The sequence below is a fragment of the Plasmodium malariae genome (genome assembly GCF_900090045.1).
Source record: "Plasmodium malariae genome assembly, chromosome: 10".
NCBI classification, from domain to species: domain Eukaryota; phylum Apicomplexa; class Aconoidasida; order Haemosporida; family Plasmodiidae; genus Plasmodium; species Plasmodium malariae.
This window is the reverse complement of record NC_041784.1, coordinates 348,726-366,442: the sequence shown is the minus strand read 5'-3', so window position 1 is coordinate 366,442 and position 17,717 is coordinate 348,726. Positions and strand designations below refer to the sequence as shown.

General features: G+C 27.1%; 5 protein-coding genes across 5 annotated transcripts; 2 read left to right on the top strand and 3 right to left on the bottom strand.

Moving 5' to 3' along the window:
- Nucleotides 1–2,661: 2,661 nt before the first annotated feature.
- PmUG01_10017900 (conserved Plasmodium protein, unknown function) lies at nt 2,662–3,117 on the top strand (the record flags this gene model as incomplete). The annotated part of the gene is made up of 1 exon (XM_029005359.1): nt 2,662–3,117. One exon carries the CDS (start codon nt 2,662–2,664, stop codon nt 3,115–3,117), a length of 456 nt encoding a protein of 151 aa, XP_028861955.1.
- A 2,687-nt stretch (nt 3,118–5,804) lies between these two features.
- On the bottom strand, nt 5,805–7,988 carry PmUG01_10017800 (conserved Plasmodium protein, unknown function; the record flags this gene model as incomplete). Its single annotated transcript, XM_029005358.1, has 1 exon — nt 5,805–7,988. The coding sequence occupies one exon, from the start codon at nt 7,986–7,988 to the stop codon at nt 5,805–5,807; it is 2,184 nt and encodes a 727-aa protein (XP_028861954.1).
- A 1,500-nt stretch (nt 7,989–9,488) lies between these two features.
- Nucleotides 9,489–10,259, bottom strand: PmUG01_10017700 (conserved Plasmodium protein, unknown function; the record flags this gene model as incomplete). Its single annotated transcript, XM_029005357.1, has 1 exon — nt 9,489–10,259. The coding sequence occupies one exon, from the start codon at nt 10,257–10,259 to the stop codon at nt 9,489–9,491; it is 771 nt and encodes a 256-aa protein (XP_028861953.1).
- A 1,921-nt stretch (nt 10,260–12,180) lies between these two features.
- Nucleotides 12,181–13,553, top strand: PmUG01_10017600 (transmembrane emp24 domain-containing protein, putative; the record flags this gene model as incomplete). Its single annotated transcript, XM_029005354.1, has 4 exons — nt 12,181–12,349; nt 12,696–12,773; nt 12,987–13,228; nt 13,410–13,553. 4 exons carry the CDS (start codon nt 12,181–12,183, stop codon nt 13,551–13,553), a joined length of 633 nt encoding a protein of 210 aa, XP_028861952.1.
- A 747-nt stretch (nt 13,554–14,300) lies between these two features.
- Nucleotides 14,301–17,363, bottom strand: MCM3 (DNA replication licensing factor MCM3, putative; the record flags this gene model as incomplete). The annotated part of the gene is made up of 2 exons (XM_029005353.1): nt 14,301–14,444; nt 14,619–17,363. The coding sequence occupies 2 exons, from the start codon at nt 17,361–17,363 to the stop codon at nt 14,301–14,303; spliced, it is 2,889 nt and encodes a 962-aa protein (XP_028861951.1).
- Between the last annotated feature and the right edge of the window lie 354 nt (nt 17,364–17,717).

Genomic DNA, 17,717 nt, shown 5'->3' with positions numbered 1-17,717 from the left:
ATTTGTTATTTTTATTTTGTTTTCATAAAAATTGTACATTTTTCTGTTATAATTAATTGTGATTTGAAGACTTTATTATAAATTATGGGAAAATTTTATTATGTGTTTATTTTATTTTTTTACCCATTTTTATATGACAATATATTTTTTCTTTTCATTCATATACAATTTGATTCATTTAACTTACCACTTTGTAGTAATTCGAATGATTAAGCCTTAATAAATGTTTTCAAACATGTACATTTAAAAAGAAAAAAAAAAGAACAAAAGATGCAAAGTGTACAAAACGCACAAAATGGTCTAAACATACAAAACACACAAAACAAGTGAGAAAAAAGTAAAAGAAGCAAAATTCGTTGCAATATTATATCTTTGTTAGAAGATACGTTATTAAAACATGAACAGCGGAGGAAGAATGCATAAGGTCATTCCCTTTTCATAGTTTTGTGTTAATTTTCAAAGTTCAAAGTATTGTTATTCTTGGGAATAACATATTTTAATTATTATATTTTATGGGGGAAGCAAGTCTATATTTGTTCATATGTATAGGTCAATTCAGTTAATACTATATTTGGATTAAATTGAAGAGACTGTTTTTTTATGTGATATCTTTTTGTCTTTTTGTTGTTTCGTTGTTCTGCCGCTTCGTCTTTTTTTTGAATAAAAAGAAATTGCATGTATGTGCGTGAATATATATATGAAAATACACATCTCGTATTCTGTACTGCAATATTGTAAGCTACTAATTTATTTAATATGTTAAAAAATAAAATAGCGATAATGCAAACACTAACAAATTCGCTTTATTTATAAACACATAATAGGATATATTGTTTTTGAAGGCACAAAGAATTTTTTTTTTTCTCTCTTATATAAGAGTTGTATTAATCGAGAACGAAATATTTTGTGAAAACTTATGACTTGTTCAGAATTTTTTTTTTATATAGCTATATGTGCAAAATAATTTTTTCTATACAAGTAAATTATGTATGTGCGAATATTTCTTTAGGTCAATAAACTTTGGACTTATTAGCCATTTTATATAAACATATACGTAGGAAGACATTATATGCATATTTTATTTTAAGTAAAAATGTGGGAAGACGAACTTAAAAGCACCAAATTTTTATTTTTATCTGTGCATTTTTGGTACTTGCACAACTGCTAATACTAGCCATATGTTTTTTTTTTTTTCATAATCCTCTATTATTCATAGCCTAAAGAGATAGATTTTGTACGCTGTGTTACGGCTTGCTCATGTATTTTTTTATTTCTGAAGTAGTTGGAACACAAAGCACACTGAACTAATGATAATTATCCAATAAATTCGCTTTTTTTATATTATTTTAAGGAAATTATGTCTTTACAAATGTACTCATATATATATATGTATAAAAGAAAACGAACTATCATCAACCAATTTGTTTTTTCCTGTTCATGTTTGAATAATCTCAACTAGAGGTAGCAGCTTTTTTTTTTTTTTTTTTTTGAACTTTTTTTTTTATTAAGTATTAAGATCATGAACAAATATTTGTAATGGAATTTCTTTTTCTTTATTTTTTTCTCCTTATTTTTTTTTCTTTATTTTTTTTTCTTTATTTTTTTTTCTTTATTTTTTTTTCTTTATTTTTTTCTCTTCTCTTTCCTTCTCTTTCCTTCTCATTTCTTCTCATTTCTTCTCGTTTCTACACGTTTCTTTCCCATTTGTTCTCTTTTTTTCTCATTTTTGCCTTTTTCTTCTCTTATTTTTAAGCGAAAAATAGTATTTCCACAAAACACTTTTAAGAAAAAGTATACATTATATTTATCATACAACATGATAAGGATGTGTAGAGTATGTAAATTTTTTAAGCTTCATTTTTTTGCGTGGAAAATTTTTTTGAAGTAACCTGTTTCCTTTAAAATTTTATATTATTTTTAAATTTGGCGTTTGTTTAAAGATTAACAAAAGTTAAGAAAATAGGATCACCTTAAAAAAAAAAAAAAAAAAATTGGTTACTTGTAGTGCTTATGTTTATACACTTAAATGTGTTTATTCTTTTTGTGTAAGCATTTTTTATTTTAGGGTCAATTTAGATACAATCCATACCCTTTACACAGTATGTGTAATTCATCATTCAGCCTATCTTAACATTACTTTAAATTTTGTTATTCTACTATATATACACTTTATCTTTTAAAGATGTAAAATACTATCTACAAAAATATTAATAAATTTGTGCATTATGTAATTAAACGATGTAATATATGGTATTTGTATTAAAACGGAACACATGTACTTATATATTAAAATTGCATAATTTTGAATCTACATCTCTTTTTAGTATTATATTTACACAATTCATATACAATTCGTATACAATTCGTATACAATTTATATACAATTTTTTTATTTACTCAAAAAATGTATAAAAATATACATTACACAATATACTTGAACCGTAAAAGAAGAGCAACACTACATTAATTATTATTTTAAAAAAAAAATTTTCCTTACAGTTTGGTAGATGCATTTTCACATATTTTGTGTATAAACCTACTTCTAATATATTGTACTAAAATATATGCATATATATATATATATATGTATATTATATGTATTTTTTACAAAGCATTAATAAAGCAATAATTTGCTTTTGTCATATAGTTATAAAAGAAGAAATGGATTATACTTTGAATGATGAAAGGATTTCTAATAGGAATAAACTCTTTCGTAATGTAATTAATAATTTAGTTATATCTCTTTATGATCTTCAGTATAAGTTTTTTTTTGTAAATAATAAACTAAACAATATGAATGAGTCTATAAGTCATGCTGATACATTGGACATTATTCAATATGACCTTTTACATATAATTATTACATTCATAATTGATTGTAAAGCATTAAAGAATCTTAAACATATTATCAGAAGAACATTTGTTATGTCCAATAACAGTACAGTACCGCATTATTATTATCTTTTTGAACATAAAAAATTTGTGCATTTATTCAGAAAATTAGAAGTATGTATAGCAACGTGTGAGCAACTGAATATATATTTGACGGGACAAATCGATAGGTTAAAGGATATTGTCTCGATAAATAAACACTACTGTACTGGAAATAAAAAATAAAAGAAAACACATAGGTGTGAAATAATTAGGAAATTTGTACTATACACATGCAGCAATTCAAGCAAATACGATAGTATTAATGCTAATTGTAAACAACAATAACAAAAAAAAAAAAAAAAAAAAGATAAGGGGAAATGGTAGAAGAAGGCATGTTATTTTTGCACTGAATGAGCGGAATGAAAGTTTTATGCGCATAAAGCAGTTGTCAATAAAATGAATACAATAGTAATCACTTAATAAAAGCGAAAGCAGTAAATTGGGTACTGCTTTCTATTTTAATGTTTTATTTTTAATAGTCCATAATACATTCATATATATATATATATACACAAATAAACACTGTAATTTAACGTCTACTTTTTGAGGCTTTTTATTTATTTACATTTTCGTTTCTGCTTTTTTTTTTTATGAATTTATTTATTTATTAAGTTAAAATATTTTTTTTGAATGATAGACTGTTGCAGCATTATAAAATAACTAGAATACAATAAAATTTTCTTTTGCTTCCTATCATTCGTTTATATTTTTATTTATGTTCTCCTCCTTAAATAGTTCAAATAGATAAGTTTGAATAATATTCCATAGAATTTGAGAATTAAAAAAAATAGATATGCAAAGAATAAGGGAAAGTGACAAAATAAATTGAACTGTTACAAGAAACTTTAAGCATTCAAATGAATGTATTATTTAAATGATAATATAGTATGAACATATTCGTTTTCTTCTCGGTTATTTATATCGCTTCTGAAAATTATCAATTATTAATATACATAAGAAAAAAAGAAAAAAAAATGTAGTGTAATTAATAAAAATATAACAATAGTAAGTAGTTGCATATATGTTCGTACATAAGTTTAATAATAGACATTTTTATTAAATGAATGTAACTCGTTTTTAAGATTACTGTTTTATTATTGTTTACTTGATTAACTGTTTACTTGATTAACTGTTTACTTGATTAATTGTTTACTTGATTAATTGTTCAATTGTTTAATTGTTTAATTGTTTAATTGTTTAATTGTTTAATTGTTTAATTTCTTTTTTTTTTTTTATTAGTCATTTCATAATTCAAAATACAGCTTTTTTTACTTAGAATTCTGACTTGTTCATGTGGTTTGTTATTTCAGCAAAATGTGAAATATAAATTTATTTAAAAAAAATGTGGACATCTTATCACCTATTCTCTTTTTGCATATTATAAGAATGCCATTTAGGAATATATACTTTTATACATATATAATTTTGTGTAAGAATGTATATGATGTAATGTAAATTCACAAAATGATTTGTTTACTCTGAACATATTTAACGGCTTCGTATCCGCTGATATATATATCGCCAATTTTTTTTTTTTTTTTTTTTTTAATTTATATATACCTGATTTAATTCTTTTACGTAATATAAATTATAAATCAATCAGTTTGTTTTTGCATAATTGTAATATCAAGGCTTTTAATAACACCGTTTTGATTTAGATGTGTCTTCACATGAAATGTGCATTATTAGCATATAAGTACATATATATGTATATATACATTTGTATACTTATATGTTCATAGTGTACATAATAAGTAAAAGGAAAAATGCACCTTTTATTAACGTCTGGGCAATTATGTCGCTATTACAGTGTACATAAGAATAAGGATAACACATAGTAAAATAAAGAAGGGAAATTTTAATTTGAGCATTAATCTGTGTTGAATATTTAAGGAAAAATATATAATGAGAAAAAAAAAAAATAAATAAAAAATAGGAAATTTTTCATACCAACATTTTTTTTTTTTTTAAATTAGCGCATTTGGGTTGACAATATATTCTACAAAAATAAATTTGTGTAAGACACCCTATAAAATACAAAAATGTTTCATTGTATGAGATAGTAGCCCTTTTGTCGAAAAAAAAAATAAGAATAAAAATAATATACATATATATGCGCGCATGCACATATGTAAATTTGTAAACATGCACGCAAAAAAGTGAACACTACGAATGAGAAATTAAAACTATGGAAAACCAAACTCTAATGTGTGGTTCTACTAAGGTTTATTGTTTAACTATTGTACATAAAATAAAATGACACATTAAAAAACTATCATACATTAATTGTGCAGGTAAAATTAAGAGAACATATAAATTCAGAAAACACATTTATTACAGTATAATGTGTTTTATCAACTTACAAAATAACCCAAAAAGGGAAATTATAAATTCAGAATATCTATCAAAGATGAATTATAATGACCTTGAAGAATGATCAAAAATGGTGGAACTTTCCCTTATGTAAAAAAAAAAAAAAAAAAAATAAATCAAGTAAAATAATATGATATGTTATATGGACTACGCAGTTTTTGTAATGTATTAAAAACATATGGAAGGAAGTTCTTACAACTGTCATTTTATATTTGCCATAATGTTGGGGGTTAATCCGAATGTACATATACACATGCAAAGGTATGTATATGTACACATATATGCATAAGTAAAAATAACAACAAAAATGCAAAAACAAAACTTGTCTCAATGTGTGCATATATATTTAAAAAAATAAAAAAAAACACAAAAAAACTATACTGTTTTATATGCTTCTATGCACATATACATGCAAAGGTTATGTTTCATGAATAAGATGTTAAAAAAGCTTCTACAATATAAAAAAAAAAAAAAAAAATTAATAAAGCTCTGAGGTATTAATTTCCCTTTAGGTAGTCGGAGAGTTCATCTCTTATTTCCATTTCTCGCAATGTATAGCCAATAATTAATTGCCAGAAACAAATGTAAGTTAATACTGAACCACTAATATATATAAGTTCGTTAGATAAATTTTTATTAATATTTAATGTCATACCTTGAATTACTAATTCTACAATTTTTTTTGTAGCATCTAATACTAATGCTCCTATATTATCTGTTAATGAGCGTAGTTGAATATCAGTTAGAGACTTGATATATGAAAGCAAATCATCACTTAAAACATTTTTATTTTCTTTTAACATTTTCAACTGGTTTTCTAAAGAGTTAACTTTTTTTCTTAAAAAATTTATATAGTTTTTTGTATTGATTATAGGAAAATCATCATTCTCCATTTTCTTACATTTTGTGTAATATTGATTGTTTAAATTAATTGTAGTTTTAGCCTGGCCATGTGTTCCACTCGCTTCGTCATACGTGCTGGTACTCCCATCGGAGGAGTCCTTATTATAGTAAAGAGAAGTTTCCCTTTCACTGCTATCACGTTGAGGCATGCCCTTTACATCCATCTCTTGACCACTTACATGATGAGTATAACTGTTTTTACTATTTACTTCACTTGAATTTAATGTTTCTTCTCTATTTTTTTTATAGCTATCAGCAAATAAGGAATAAAAGGATTTTTTGAGATTATAAATGTCTTCTTCTTTTTTATTTATAATATTATTTTGGTCATAAAGAGACTCATTTAAACTTAATCTATAATCAGCATTTTTTATCATATATCCTGTTAAGATAATTTGTAAAAGGAAATTATACAATTTATCATATGTAATTAAAATAGAAGTTTCAATAGTGTACTTTTGAATATTTCCTATAATATTAAATATTATATTTTTTACAGCATCTTTAACTCTTTCTGACGTATTTTCAAAAAAGCGGTTAATCAATTCATTCGGGGGTATACTACATATCTTATCGAAATATTTGTTGTTACTGTTTTCAAATGATTTATTATTTAAGGGGAAAAATAATGGGTAATCTTTCGTTTTTCTTGAAGTAAAAATATTGTTTATGCTTTCGTTAAATGATGAACCTGATGAGGATGAGGGGCCTGAAGAAAAGTTCTCTCTCCTACCATCGTAATGTATACCGTTATCCTTATTTTCGTTTTTTCCATAATTCGTAAAAAGGCTTTCCCTTGACTGTCTCGAGTGGCCCAATTGACCCGATTGACCGGAATAACTCCTGTCGTTGAAGTAATCAAAATGGTTGTCTTCATCCTCATCATCCTCATCATCCTCATCATCATCATCATCATCTTCATCCTCATCGTCGTCGTAATCGTCATCGTCGTCATAATCCTCGTCCAAGTTGTCATTTTCAACTTCATCATCTTCCTCATGTTTATCTCCATATGCATCCATTTCCTCGTCCGCTGCTTTGTACTCTTTTTCATCCTTTGCTTTTCTAGTTTTTGTTACATCTTGATGTACTCCTACTATACCCGTATGATCACCAGTACTTGGTGTACCCTGTCTTACATATCCTTTTCCTATTATTTTATTTTTTCTCTTCATTTTATTTCCTAAATCTTTTAGTATTTCTTTCCTTCGTTTGTCCTGCAGATATCTTTTCCATTTTTCATCTTGTTCATTCGGTTCAATCTTGTTACTAATTACACTTTTTTTAATTTTTCCACTTCCATAAGGATCCCGTTTTACATGTTTTACACTCCCATTCTTATCACTCTCTTTGTCCTCTTCTTCCTTTTTATCATTTCCTAAAAATTTATCCTTATGAACATCATTGTTAAAAATTTTTAATTTCCTTAATTTGACAAAAGAAAAATAATTCGTATTAAATGTAGCACATTTATTTTTTATTCTATGTGACACACTATTTCCTTTGTGGTATTTTAAAATTGGATCACTTGATGTTGAATCGTTGATTTTTGAAAAACAGTTTTTTGATAAAAATAAATATTTCTTTAAATATTTCTTTTGTGCTTTTCGATTAAGCTCCTTTGTATTAAGCAGTTTTGTATTACTTATTATATGTGGAAGTACTTTGTATATGGGAAATAATTTATTTTCGCATTCTACAATCTCAAAGTGAAGGAGGTACGTGGTAAGTAAACCAATGAAGCATTCAGTTAATACCACATAGATGATTCTTAGCATGATACACTTTTATTTGCTTTGCTTGGCTGGTTCAGCTTCGCTTATTCACTTTTATTTGATAGCTTACTCGTTTTGTCCCTTGGCCACTTGGATATTTTATGTCCACTTTTTCGTTTAAAATGGTTTATCCCTCTTTCCTTTTAACTAGGTATATAACTTTTTTTTTTTTTTTTTTTTCAATTGGTTACTCTATCTTTCCTATTTACTACCTTATTTTATTTCCCGGTTTTACTCTTTTTTCTTTTTTGAAGAAAAGAAAAGGCGCAAAAAGTTGAACAGTAACATAATTGACGTAGGGAGTTTATGTTTGTTATATTATTTTTTTTTTTTTATTTATTTCCCTTTGTGAGCTTTGTTATTTAATGTTCGTTTTGATCTGGCTCTATGAACTTGTTCAAAATGAACGTTTTTCAAGTATTGCGTTAAAATTTTTTTTTTTTTTTTTTTTTTTTTTCCTTGCTTTTTTTTTTCACTTTTGAATTATAAGAATTGTTACATAAAGAGGTATATATACACATATGCACTATATAACAAAAACTTTTAAATTTGTGTGAGTTAAATTTTTGAGGAAGAAAAAAGGGAAAAATAAAAAGCATAATATTTTATCGTATTTTAAATTTACATGTAACATATACTAAATATAAGGAATTAAATAAACCACTATGGTAAACACGGTATACATATTTAAAGCAAAGTCATACTAGTGTATTCCTGTTCGCAAAAAAATATGCAAATTATATACATACATGTATATATATACACTTTAATACATTTTAATGTATGGTCATGCAAGTTCATGCAGATAAAAGTATAGAGTTATATACACAAAGATAGCGTGTTGCGCTTATGCGTGAGTCGAATGTACACATACAACTGCATTTGAAGAAAAGAAAAAAAGATTAATGCTTTCCGGTTTTACTCCTTTGACTAAGCCAAATACGAACGAGCTAATTTATTAATGAACAAATTTTGTTTTCAAGTTTTAGCGATAAAGCAGTGGAGAAAAAAAAAATTAAATATTTTTACTTTTGTAGCGTTTTCCTCATTTTTTTACCATTGCACTTTATTAATTGCAAATATCAAAAATGTAGCAGTCATAATAATGAATGTGAACCTTTATAATTTGAATGTAAACTTTTATAGTTTTAATGTAAAGGAGCTGTTTTCCTTAATTTGAAAACATACACAGTTGTGTAAACACAAGTATTAATATATTAGCTTATATATGCGTATGCCTACACAGGTGAATTACATATATACTGCATATCGCAAAAAAAAAAAAAATAAAAATAAAATAAAATGAAGTAATAAAAACAGAACGAAACAAAAGAAGAGTAATATTATACTTGCTTAACTATTCACAAATATTTGAGCAGTCCAGAATTGGAGTAACCATCATGTGTACAAAAAAAAAAAAGAAAAAAAAGAAGATGAAAAAAAAGGAAAAAAATAGAAGGTTCGAATTCCGAGTGCACTTCTCCTGAGTGTGTCGTAGAAATGTTAACCCTTCCTTTTTTTTCTTTTACTATTTTTATCCTTTATAGCAATTTTATAAGTATTTGATGCAATACCATTGTTATTTCCTTTATTATGATCTACCCTTTGATCGATACTCCTTTTTTTATTATTACCTGCATCGGTAGAATGAAAAGTGGATGAACTGTTTTCAAGTTGGTCAGGACGCGCTTTTTGAAAATTGGAAAAATTATGGGAATATTTCAATTTCCAGTTTATCAAATTCTGTGTATTTTTAATTGCTCTAGAGTTTAAACTTAATAAGGAAGAATTAATATTATTAGTAAAATTATTTCTGGAATGCTTATCTAAATTGTTCGAATGGTATGCGGAGTATTTAAAACAATTTTTTAATAACGATTCATGTGGGTTTCCTTTTAATATACATTTACAAATGTGCTTGAGGTATTTTTTATTCTTTTTTAGCTCCACATTATTATCACTTGAAATATTAATATTTGAGCTCAGAATATCTTTAATTGTAACTTTCTCATATTTCCAATATTGCTCTATAGATATATTAGTTAGTGGTTGAAAGTTCAGATACCATTTCTTTATTCTAAACTCCTCATTTTTTAGCAAATTCTTTTTATTTTCAATCTTTTTTAAATCATAATCTATACTATCTACATTTAAATTTTTTAAAATAAAATTTTTGAAATTTATTAAGCTTTCTTTAGAACTTAAAAGATCATCAAGTGCGTTAATGTTCCGACTTTCGGGGTAGTTGAATGGGCAGTAATTTTTAAAATTCATTTTTTTTTTTTTTTTTTTTTTTTTTTTAACATAGTTTCTTTTTATGATCCTGTCACCAACAAAAATGATCTGTTAATAAATGGGAGCAAATCTATTTTATAGGTCGGGGTACTTGTTTTTATTTTTATTTTTTTTTTTTTTTTCTCCCCTCGGTGCGCTTAAATTGTTCGATGGACGGTAAAGAGGGAATGGAAAATGTAGAGAAGAATAATGAAACAAAATGATATAAATATCGGGATTGGAAGCAGGGTGCATAATATTTAATTCGTTATGGGTTCATTTTGAAAGAGGGCGCAGAGATCCCTGCTGCTGTGTGAAGCTTCTAATAAATAGGACAAACAGTGTGTACATAAACGTGTATAAACGAGCACACGTTTATATATTATATGTATTTTTTTATTTATGAATGTGTATGTGTGTACTTATGCACGCGTGCACGTATGTATAAGAGATCTGCTTGGGCTCTCTGCCCATCCCCTATTTTTGATCTTTCATTTATTCGCCTTTTTGTTGTTTTCGTTTTGCTTGGTCTCCTATTTCACTTTTAAATGACACAAAATTTTGAATCAACACTTAAAAAAATATAAATAAAAAAAAAAAAAATTATGAATATGTTTACATGTAATTAAACATGCGCATTAATGGATGACAAGTGTTTAAGAATGACGAGTTAAAAAGTATTGAAATAGAACTTTAAAGCATAACAAAATCGTGTAATATATATATGTACATATATATACATATACATATACATATGAATATATATTTTTTTTGTGTGTACCATTTGGGTATATTTTCTTTCAAATTTGAGTTTTTTTGTTTTTATTATAGCGACTTTGCCTCTTATTTTATTTTTACATTTACCAAATTTGGAATACGTATATTTTCTTTTTCATTTAGTTTTGTTACATTATTTTTTTTTTTTTTTTTTTTTTTAACTTCGAATGGCAGCAATATAAATTATATTCTTTTTTAGCTAACGTAAAATTTATGCAGAGAACAAATTAATTTCATTTCATTGCATTTTTTTTGAAGAAAAAAAAAAAAAAAAAAAAAAAAAAAAAAATTACTTATCTGATGAGTAAACGGCAAAATAGAGTAATCAATAATACTCACTCATGTGGCATCATAAGCAAAGTACATTTTGTTTTTTGCTACTTTCCCAAGTTTGTGCATATAAGAGTATATATATGTATATGTTTTGCGTACATATATGTTTATACGTATATATGTGTATACTTCTGTATGTATGTAATACGATGCACACGAATTTGTAGCTGCACAGGAAAGGTACCTTTACCCTTTTCATAGTAAAAGAACAACGAGCTATACACAAAAAAAATTTGAACGCGATTGGATTGATACATTTAAGAAATTATTTATATTATTGTAAATATAAGTGAATTGGTAAGGCAAATATCGGTTACCTAGGCCGACGTAGGGGCACTAAGTGATCCGTTAAGGCATATTGAATATTAGTTCAATTTGTTTACCTTTATTTTGTTTTATTGTATATCAATATCTTTAATTTTTTAAAGTTTTTATTTTATTATCTTACTATTTTGTTGTTTTGCTATTTTGCTATTTTTTTTTTGTTGCGAGTGCGCACAAGTTTGTAACCCGAACAAAAGAGTCTGTCGTAATGCTGATAGATTATCCCACTGAATAATTGAGTAAACATTGTGAAGTATCTGTTTAGTTTATGAGCAAAAAAATAAAAATAAAAAATATAATAAATAAATATAATAAAATATAATACAATATAATACACTATAGTATAGTATAATACACTATAGTATAGTATAATACACTATAGTATAGTATAATACACTATAGTATAATATAATAAAATAAAGTGTAATACAGTTTAATATAATAAAATAACGATTATGTGCTATATTATGCAAATTTTCTGTACATAATGAAAGGGGTAAAAGGCAGCATTTTTGTATTGTTCCTACTACTTTTTATTTGTTTCCCTGTTCAAGCTGCATATTTTTTTGTAAAAGAGGGTGTAGAAAAGTGCTTTGTCGAAAGCGTAGTAAGTAATGTTGTTATAACAGCTACCTATGACAATTACGGATTGAAAGGCAAGAATATTAAAATAAATAAGAAAATGTAAAGAAGTTGTACAAAAGAGCTGAAAATAAATTAAATCTCTGCAATATTTAAGCAAGTAGTCCGCAAAGGAAGAGATGAACATGCGTCTTTGTGAGTGCGTTTTTATATTTGCGGAAAAATAAGCATAACAGGAATTTAAAATTAGCAAAAAAAAAAAAAAAAAAAAAAAATAATAATAATAATAATAAAACGGCAGAATAAAAAATGATAAGATAACAAATGATAAAATGATGAGATAATAACCTACAGAAATTTGAAATAACAATAAAATTACAAAATAAAATATGCGCAAAACGTTTTGTCCTTTTTTTGTAGAGCTTAAATGCCTCATTAACTTTAAAGACCGGGAGGGGAGAGTTTTAAATTCCCATGAAGCTTCTCAAGTGAGCAAAGGTAAACTTGAATGCACATATACAAACATGTGAATACAGAACACTTGTTTTATTTTTATCATATCGATGCATCTGTCGTCATTTTTGTCGTATATACATATACAAAATGTATGCATATATGTATGTGTTTATGTGTGTATTTATGTATGTGTTTATGTGTGTATATTTATTATTATTTTTTTTTTTTTTTGTTCATAATTATGCACATGTTCAGGAAAAGTGTCGTTCTTAACTAAAAAGAATGGATTATACTACATTTGTATTTCTTGTCCTGCATCGAATTGGTTTAAGAGTACGTCTATAAAATGGAGTTTATCAATTGATGTTGGAGGATCAGATATAGATTTACAGAATGTAGCTAAAAAATCAGAACTCAGTGAAACATTAAATATTTTGCTCAACTTAAAGAAGAGATTTAGTTCTATGAAGTTGGAGCAGACATACCAAAAGCAGATGGTACGAATTGGGGCCCCTCAGTTTGTTTTTGCATTTGTGCGTGTGGGTATATCTTTATGTATATATTTACATGTGTGTGCGCTTGTGGGTATGTTTTTATGTGTATATTTGCACTTGTGATTATGAATGTCTGCATGTATATGTTCACATATTTCTGTACCTCCTTTTTTTCCCCTCACAGGCAACCAATTTGTATGAGCATAACCAGGCTGTCCACAATCAGATGTTTTATTTCTACATAATAGAAATTGTAATACTAGTGGCAATAACCATTTATTCTATTATGCACTTAAAGCAATATTTTAAAGCGCAGAAGTTAATGTAGTGTGTGCATATTTGGCGTACGTGCACAAATGTGAGAAAGAGATTGCACGTTATTTTGTTATTTTTTATTTTATTTATTCCATTTTATATATTCCATTTTATTTATTCCATTTTATATATTCCATTTTATTTATTCCATTTTATTTATTCCATTTTATTTATTCCATTTTATTTATTCCATTTTATTTATTCCATTTTATTTATTCCATTTTATTTATTCCATTTTATATATTCCATTTTATTTATTCCATTTTATTTATTCCATTTTATTTATTCTATTTTATTTATTCCATTTAATTGTAGTTTTTTTTTTAAATATGCTTACGAATTTTATCTTAACTTTTTAAATGATCATCTTAAACACGATATTATAAGCGAAATTTGAAAAGCGCAATACCACAAGAACAGTGTTCTTTTTAATTAGTCATAACGGTGTACATTTAAAATTGTATGACAACATTGGAACGTTAAAAAAAAGGAAAGAGTATTTTAAGCACATTAGCATTTAAAAAAAAAAAAAAAAGAAAAAAAAAAATAATATTGATTATATATAATAACAGCAACGATGTTTATAATAAGGATTATTATGATGACTGTAATGATGATAATAATGGTACATTTTGACAATATAAAAAAAAAAGGGGAAGGGCAGTAGAATAAGCAAAAATATTTTTCAGTGGTTTAAAAAAAAAAAAAAAAAGTAAATAATATATAAGGGAAGAAAAAGTACAGTACAGTTAAAAACCTTTTAACATTTGTAGACTATTTTGTCTTTCTTTACGTAGTAAATTGGTGCTCCGTCCATCTCGTTTAAGGAGTTTATGATTTTACGTAGTTGGCTGATATCGAGCTTAGCTAGCTGTGGTATTTTATCCTTGTTTCCTAGAATTATCTACAAAAAATATAAGAAAATGGAAAAAAAATACAAGTACATGTGTATATGCAGCATATGTAATGTTGCTTCTGTTTAGTTTTATTTACTTCTATTTACTTTTACTTTTACTTTTACTTTTTTTTTTTTTTTTTTTTTTTTTTTTCTGTTCGCCTTTAAAGACGTGGCGCATACCAAGTCCAAGAGCTCCTCGTCCCTCAGGCCATCTCCGGGATCGTTGAGTGTTACATTTTCAACAATCAATCTTTCAATTTCTTTAACGTCTAAAGGAGTAGATTTAGGAGTACCACCTCTTTGTTCTGCATCATCTATCATATAACCTTCTGCATCATTTTTTGAGGTTTGCCCTTTTCTTCGTTTTTTTTTACTAGTGACGTCATTCTTCTGGCTTGCTCTTTTTCTGTATGCTCTTTTTTGCTTATTTTTTTTGTTGGTTTTGAAAAGTTTGCTAATTTTTTCATCTTCGTCTTCTTCATCTTCGTCTTCTTCGTCTTCGTCTTCTTCCTCTTCCTCTTCCTCTTCCTCTACCTCTTCCTCTTCCTCTTCCTCTTCCTCTTCTTCCTCTTCGTTATCATCTGTAATATCCTCACCAAACAAGGTATACATGAGTAATTTTTTGGCGTAGTTAACATCAACACTTGTAACATATCTGTTTAGTTTAAGTTTTGCATGAGCTGATGCTATTCGTATGATAGCCTCTAACGTTCTGGGTGTAACTCCTTGTATAATTTTATTGTGCGAATATTTGGCTGCTTTTTCTCTGAGATCTGCATACAATTCGACAATGACTTCGCATGCTTCATCACTTACTTCTGGGTATGGTTTCCATCCATCTGTTCTTTGTTTTTCATGATAGAAGATGTTTTTAACATAATGTAAATATTTTTTAAAAAATGGTACAGTTAAAATTTCATGTTCCACTCCTTCTTTATCATAATAAATCATTTCATCTCTATTAGCAAAAATGGGTGTTTCAAATTCTTCATTATCTTGATCGTTATCATTATTTTTGTTTACTTCTCTTTCATTAAAAACACTAATATGCTGTGCCTTGGGATTAATATCATAACTATCTGCTTGAATTACAAAATTTTTTTGGTTATTCCTACTCTCGTTAATTATAGGTTTTGCTTTTTCTGTAACATTTCGTAGTACCGATTCAGCAATTCGTTCATCATCTTTTTCAGTTGCACTATCTCTTACTAGAAATATTAAATCAAAACGGGATAGAAGTGAAGGTTCGAATTGCAATTGTTGGCCCATATCAAGTGTATCATTCCAACATCCATATAACGGATTAGCAGCAGCAAGTACTGTACATCTTGCATTTAAGGTAGTATGAATACCTGCTTTAGCTACAGTAACAGTTTGTTGTTCCATAACTTCATGTATGGCTACTCGATCTGTTGGTTGCATCTTATCAAATTCATCAATACATACAACTCTTCTATCACCCATAACCATAGCTCCTCCTTCTACTACTCGTTCACCTGTATCTTGATCTGTTACTATAGCAGCAGTTAAACCAACACCTGAAGATCCTCTTCCTGTTGCTGATACAGTACCAGGCATTATACTCATAACATAACGTAAGAGTTGAGACTTACCGCAACTAGGATCACCTACTAACATAATATGTATATCTCCTCTAATATGATGAGAAGGTAATGCACGTTCAGTTCCACCAGCTAACATTAATACAATTCCTTTTTTTACTATATCTTGACCACATATAGATGGAGCAAACGAATAACCTAACACATCTATAGTATTATCCTTTTTAGCAAATGCATGAAAATTTTTCTTATCTGCTTCTGATATCGATAAATTAGAATCATATGTTTCTTTATTTTTTACTAATACATTATTTGCAATTAAAAAAGATCTACCTAAACCACTATTAGAACTATTAGCTTGACCGCAACTAGCTCTATATACACCCCAAACCCTAACCCTATCTCCACATTTGACAATATCACATAAATCATCTTCTACTATTACTTCAACCCATCTTGGCATTTGACCTGTTGGAGCATCTTCTGGTGTTTCTTGTATAATAAACTTTTGATGATTTTTATATTTACATAAACCTATTTCATGTCTATGTATGATTTTCCCTTCTGGGTCCGTAACAGGAGGTCTACCAGAATCCTTAGCTGTTTTATCAAAATCTGTAATATCATAATGTGGTCTTAAATGAACAGTTTTTTCATCATTTTTAATATCTGCATTTATATCATGAACAGCTTCTCCTATATATACTGATTGAACTAATTTTGGTTGAACAGTTGAGCATTTATTTACAACTCCTTCCACTGCTACTAATTTATTTATCATTGAACTTTGTAATCCTCTAGGTGTTACATGATGTCTACCTAACCATCCACATATTCCAATTTTTGGAGCATCTATTTCTATTTTGATATCTTGAGATTTCCATAATTCTTTTATAGCAGCTTGATAAGCTGGTAAAGCTAAATATGGTTCTTTTATTAAGCATTTCGCTAACAATTCGAATTGTTCATTTCCTGTTTGAAAATTATTAATATTACAAATAAGTCTTTGATGTATTATTATATTGGGAATATTTTTATTTTGCATTCTATTATACTCATCAGTAGCTTCTCCTCTTAACTCAGTAATTTTTTGACTTATATATTTATTTGTTTGTATAAATAATAAGAACCCTTCTAATAATTGTTTATATTTTTGCTGAGTGAAAACGACACTTTGTCTTCCTGATTCGTATTCACTTATAATATTCTCATTCATTTTTTGCACTCTCTTATCTCTGCTGTCTTTTTCAATTCTCATCGATCCTTCTAAAATAGATGAGTGATTCAATGATGAATCCATCAACGTGTAATTCATATCGGAATTCATTGTCTTGTATACAGATCTCCCCAGGGGGGAGCTCATTTTCTCAATGCTCATCTCTTCCATATTGCTAAATCGAAATTTTCGTTGAAATATAACTGTATTGGTACCCCTATCCGAACAGTAGTACAAACGCTATTTCAAATATAGCTCCTTAAAAAAAAAAAAAAAAAAAAAAGAAAAGGACGTGTAATATATTATGCTCCCTTTTGATGCAGAGTGTGCCACATAGATAATAGAATTTAACAGATTCGCTGGACGGAAAAAAAAGCTAAAAAGAGAACTTGAAGCAAAGTGCAGCAATGTTACAGTGTTCAGTTGTGTGCTAAACTGCAGCGGGAAATAAAATAAAGATTGTTACTGTTTGTTAAGTTAAATCTTACTAACACTTCTCGT